General features: G+C 52.2%; 1 protein-coding gene across 2 annotated transcripts; it reads right to left on the reverse strand.

Annotated features, from left to right (window-relative positions):
• Positions 1 to 2,054: 2,054 nt before the first annotated feature.
• Positions 2,055 to 4,586, reverse strand: LOC131590829 (uncharacterized). Of its 2 annotated transcripts, XM_058861155.1 has the most exons (3): positions 3,863 to 4,586; positions 3,603 to 3,758; positions 2,055 to 2,387 (listed from the first exon to the last, which is right to left on the reverse strand). In XM_058861155.1, the coding sequence occupies exons 1-3, from the start codon at positions 4,131 to 4,133 to the stop codon at positions 2,188 to 2,190; spliced, it is 627 nt and encodes a 208-aa protein (XP_058717138.1). In that variant the 5' UTR covers positions 4,134 to 4,586; the 3' UTR covers positions 2,055 to 2,187. The 2 variants fall into 2 exon arrangements, 1 of the variants encoding a protein (XP_058717138.1); XR_009280207.1 differs by having other exon boundaries at positions 2,055 to 2,522; positions 3,603 to 4,586.
• Positions 4,587 to 5,423: the final 837 nt, after the last annotated feature.

A 5,423-nucleotide genomic window follows, 5' to 3' on the forward strand; every position in this document is an offset into this window, starting at 1 on the left:
TGTTCTTCTCCAGTAGAAACTCCTGCCATTACAGTGCTTCAAACCCCATCAAACCTGGCCATGGGGCTGGATGCACCTTCTCCATCCTCATACCAGCCTTGCCACCAATGTCCAGAGGCTGCAGTGTCTCTGCCCTTGGAGTACTGCAGGTTCAGCCCCCAGGGGTGGTGACACAGGGTTTGTCCCCAGCTCTGCTGTCCTACTGCAAGCACTGAGGTGAGGACAGGACCTCTCGTGTCTCCCCACAGTTGCTGGCATGCTGCTCCACCTCTGCCACACCAATGGGGCAGGACACCCAGGCATCAGGGGACAAGAAAGACTGGGAAATGGAGGCACAGGAAGCTCTGAAGACCTTGAACATACAGGCTCAGAGGCAGAGATGGATACAATGTTTGACCTGAGACCTTGGAGAAGGCTTGAAGCTTTAGAGCAATAAAGTGAAACAGACATGAAGTAAGAAGTTTATAGTTTAAGCAGAAATGTGTTTTAAGCAAGCAGAAATATGCCTCATGTAAGCAAATAAATATTTTAAGCAAGATATAGAAAATTTCAAAGTCTAGCAGTAGAACTTGTTATAAAGCTAGTTAGAAATTAAAGATGTAGCAATGTAAGTTTCTGTAGTGTTATATGATTGGATAAGAAAAGATGTATTGCAGTAGAATGGTGTGAGAAAAAGCAATTAGTGATTGGTTTATGAAGATGCTAGTGAGCTTTATGTAAGTTGTTGATTGGCTAAGAAATTTATAAAAGACATTGTAACTAGAATTAAGACGGCTTCTGATGTGATGGTGTTGAATGTAACACCTTAAAAGTCTCACCTTTCTATGAGACTGATTATGCAATAAGACACCTTTTATAACATCTCTCAGTTGACCCCGTCTTTCTGTATCCCAATGAGACCAGGTTGTGGTGGGGTCTTCTCCACACTGAGAAGTGTGTGTGGGGAGCAGATCCAGCAGGAAGCAGCCTGTGGAAAGTGAAGGTGATGTGGTTGTCACAGGCTCACTGATGATGTGAGGTTTGGACTGACACCCTCCCTGGTGTTTCTCATGGCAGCCTGGGAATACACTGTGATGTCCCTCCAGTGCCAGGGCACCAGCAGGAGCCATATGTCCCTGTCACGGAACTGCCATCACTATCCCCATTTGCTGCTCAGTGTTCCCTGGCCACCAGAGGACACCCCTGCCAAGCACCCACCTGAGGAGATGGGGCAGACATCTGTCTCCTCGTCACTGCTGGCCTGTCCCGTCATTCCTCCTGATGTGTCTCTCTCGGGCGCCACAGGCTCGGGCTTTTCTGTTCACCCTGGGTGTCCATCCTTGAGGTGGCAGCTGGAGCCCTGCAGAGGAGTCACCTGCTGAAGGCACCCTATGCCACATTCTGCTAGCCCAAAAGAGGAAAGGACTGGGCCCAGAACTATCTGGGAAAGACTGAGAATGGTAAATGGCCAGGGTGAGGGCAGGAGGAAGACAGTGACATGTGGGATTTACCTACCAACAGGGCTGGGAGCACAGTGCCTGTCCAGCTGCCTGCAGGTGCTCAGAGGAGCTGCAGGGACATCCACTGCAGAGCCTGGGAAAGAGCAGGCAGGAATCACAGGGACAAAGGACAGTTTGGGTTGGAAGAGATTTTAAAGCTCATCTAGTTCCAAGCCCCTCACCATGGGCAGGGACACTTTCCCCCAGACCAGGTAGCTCCAAGCCCCATCAAATCTGGCCTTGGAACACTTCCAGGGATTGGACAGCCACAGCTGCTCTGGGCAATCTATGCTGGTATTTTACCACCCTCACAGGGAAGATTTTCTTCCTAATATCCCATCTAACCTTATCTTCTGTCAATTTGAAGCCATTGCCCCTTGTCTTGTCTTCCCAGGCCATTGTCCCTCTCCAGTTCTTTTGGAGACTCTTTAGGCAGTGGAAGGGGCTCCCAGTTCTCAGATCCTTCTCGTCTCCAGGCTGAACAGCCCCAGATATCCCAGCCTGTCTCCACATTAGAGGATGTTCCTCAAGAGCATCTCCATGGCCTCCTCTGGTCTCATTCCATCAAGACCTTCTGATGTTGGGGGTTCCAGAGCTGGAGGCAGCTCTGCAGGTGGGGTGTCACCTGAGCAGAGCAGAGGGGCAGAGTTCCCCCTTGCCCCACAGCCCACAGTGGCTGGGGACCAGCCCAGGACAAAGCTGTGCAGATTCACCCACCTGGCACTGCAGGACCTCCTGCATCCTTGGCCAGCAGCTCTGGGTGAGCCCCCAGGGTGCCTGTGCCAGCTCTGGCCCTCAGCTCCTGGTTCCACTCTGCCAACAGCACCATCTGGGCAGAGTGGCTGAGGTGGGCCGGGCTCCAGGCAGCCCCTTCCAGCTTCCACAGGCAGCTCCTCCTCCCTGGATCTCCTGGGGACAGGGAGTGTCAGCCTCACAGGAGGACAAAGCTGGTGGGAGCTGGGGCTCTGGGCTCCAAGGAAGCACCTCAAAGTGCTCCAGGCCACACTGTGCATGGACAGGATAGGGTCAACCACACCAGGCCACCTGACAAGCATGGTTCAAGAAAGAAAGTGGTGAAAGGCAGAGCTGAAGCACCAGGATCTGTTGGAGAGCTCAGTGTCCTCCTGTGGGACAAGGGGAGGCCCCAGGCAATCAAGAGTGGTACTCTGTGCCCACCACTCTGGGCACAGCCACTATCTCAGCCCAGCAAGCACCTCCTGAGCTTTCCATGGGGCACAAGTGATGTCTGTGGAAGAGTGGCCCCTTCCTGCTGCTTCCCCATGGAGATGTGAGAGACACCTACTGCATCCAGGGTGGCTGGGGGGGTCAGGCTCCTGCTCCTGCGGTGTGCACAGGCAGATGGAAAGCCCGCAGCAGCTGCACGGACTGAAGGGCTGGCTGCAGGTGAGCTGCACGCTGTTGCAGTTTTGGAGCCAGGCACACAACTGAACACACCGAGCTCATGCAACAACAGCCAGAGTTTATTGATGAGTGCCCCCTTTTATAGGGGCTTCAAAATTCCCACACTTGAGCATTTGATTGGTTGGGGTCTTAACACTGCCCAGCTCACTGGCCAATGATATGTCTGTATTCAGTCTTGAATGGGATTGGCTGGCGTCTCCTGTTTGAATCCGAATCCAACCTATCGCTGTCTTACCCGGGGACTTGTTCACTTCTACTCTTGAATGTACTGGGCTGATCCCTGGTCTGTTGTGTCAAATTCATCTGTGCAGCTCACAGACCAGATATAGCTGTCACAGCATGTGGTCCCACTTCTGCCCCACCATCAGCTCTGAGAAATCTTCTGTGGGGAAGAGCAGCTGGGGTGGATGGGGCACTGTCCCAACACCACTCCGGCCTCTGCTTGTTGCTCTGTTGCTGTGCCACCCAGGGTGTTTGGGGAATTATGGGCACAAGAGAGGCTGGGGCAGGGAAGCAGAGCTGGTACAGCTTTCCTGAGGACATGAACAACCCTGATCCCTGGTCTACCTGTCCTCTTCTACCCTCCTATCAGCCACATCCTACTGCCACCCCCATTCCATCACCATCCACCCTAGTCAGCTTCATCCCACCACCAGGCTCACAGCTCTTCCCCATGCCTTTTTCCTTTGGCTCAATCCTTACCTTCCTTAAATATCCAAACCCTGCAGCGATTCTGGTCCAGCTTCAAGTCAGCTGGTGTCATCAGTGTGACAGTGGGCACCAGTGAAAAATAGGGCTGGTCACAGGGCCATGAGGAACATCCAACCTCAATCTGCAGAAAGACACAGCCATACTTCCCTGGGGAGCAGCAAGAAGCACAGGGGTGAGGGGGTTCAGAGCTGCTGACCCCATTGTGGGGCACGGCCCTGGCTCCTGCATGGGGGCAGAGGACAGGCAAGTACCAACATCAGCACAGCCAATGGGACTGGCTCTCCCTCGGTGCAGCTCCACACTCAGCTGCCTGCCGTGCTCCTTGGGGCAGCCAAGCCAGGGCCGTGTGCCATCCTCACTCAGCAGGTTCGCTGCTGGCAACCTGGGGTCCTGCACACACTGCAGGGACACAGCATCATGCACCAACCCCTCCCTAAATGTCCTCTCCTCCAGCTCCAGCTTGTTCTGGGCACAGGGGAGAAGCACAGAATTCTCTGGTAACCTACAGGAACAACACCCCATTTTGACAGAGCAAGAATCACGTAGGGGATCACCCCTACACTCAGCTCCCCAGAGGAAACCCCCAGGCACCTGGGAGGAGAAGGACACCACATAGCTGATTTTAACTGGAGCCACTCAGAATCCTTTGGAGACAACACTGCCAGAACATAACTTCTGTTCAGATTCAACCACTGGTGGGAGAATTGGCTTCACTGGGATCACCACTCTGTGCCCTGAGACACCTGGCTGGGTTGTGAATGTGGGATTTAAACTAGTTTACTGGTTCTGATCATGTGGGATGGTGGGCAGAGCCTCGGCTCCAATAAAATATGGGAGTGGTGGTTGTGGTCATTGCTGCTCTTCCTGGGATGGTGAAGAACAGCTCTGGGCTGTGCTGGCACTGTGGGCATGTCAAGGTTTCTTATTTAAAGCATCTAAATCCAGAGCTTCCCAGCAGCTGTCTTCATGGGTGCTTTTTTTTCCCTCCCTAAGTCGATCTTTCACTCTTGTCCCCAGAGGAGAGATGGAGGCGAGTGTTTTGGGAGCTGATTTGGATCATACAGCTCAACTGAGTTCCTGCTACTGACCAGAGCTATCAGCAGCACAGCCTGTGGTCACAGTGGGGCAGGAAAGGGTTTTTTGATGAGGGGGAAGTATGAACTGTCTTAAAAGGCAATAATATTTTTTGTTATTTTTTTTTCTTTTAAAGTGCTGCTAAATATAGAATCACAGAATAGTTTGTGTTGCAAAAGCCCTCTGAGATCACGGAGTCCAACCATTCCCCCAGCACTGCTGAGGTCACCACTAAAGCATGTCCCCAGGTGTCGCTAGTGGACAGGAAATAGGAGCGTGGATTCAATTACAGCAGCCAGAGATCTCATCAGAAGGCTTTATTTTGGGGTTTTCCAGCCCCTTTTCCCATGCAGGTTTAACATGATTGGTAAAGGGAACAACACCTCTCTCATCCCATTGGTGGAACAAGAGAAAACACTCAGGACATCTGTACAATACTGTTTTGGGAACCGAAAATCTATTTACAAAAATCAGTCCTTGAGAGAAAAATGTTCTCAAGAAACTTTCCTTTGGGAACAGATCAGCCACTGACAGGCTGAAAACTCTCTCAGGCTCAGAAAATCATGTCCACACCCAGGTGCCACATCTACATGTGTGTTAAATCCCTCCTGGGATGGGGACTCCACCACTGTCCTGGGCAGCCTGTGCCTGGGCTGGACAGCCCTTTCTGGGTAGAAATTTTCCCAATATCCATCCTGAACCTCTTCTGGCACAACCTGAGGCCATTTTCTCTTGTCC

This window comes from Poecile atricapillus, chromosome 1 (genome assembly GCF_030490865.1).
Source record: "Poecile atricapillus isolate bPoeAtr1 chromosome 1, bPoeAtr1.hap1, whole genome shotgun sequence".
NCBI lineage: Eukaryota > Metazoa > Chordata > Aves > Passeriformes > Paridae > Poecile > Poecile atricapillus.

What these genes read in the sequence shown, in the direction of transcription:
- LOC131590829 (XM_058861155.1), bottom strand. Translation starts at nt 4,133, where the DNA reads ATGGGGTGTTGTTCCTGTAGGTTACCAGAGAATTCTGTGCTTCTCCCC. An exon ending in CATTGGCTGTGCTGATGTTG is followed by an intron (nt 3,759 to 3,862) that starts GTACTTGCCTGT and finishes GCTGCTCCCCAG; the next exon opens with GGAAGTATGGCTGTGTCTTT. An exon ending in GGTTTGGATATTTAAGGAAG is followed by an intron (nt 2,388 to 3,602) that starts GTAAGGATTGAG and finishes CCCTGTCCCCAG; the next exon opens with GAGATCCAGGGAGGAGGAGC.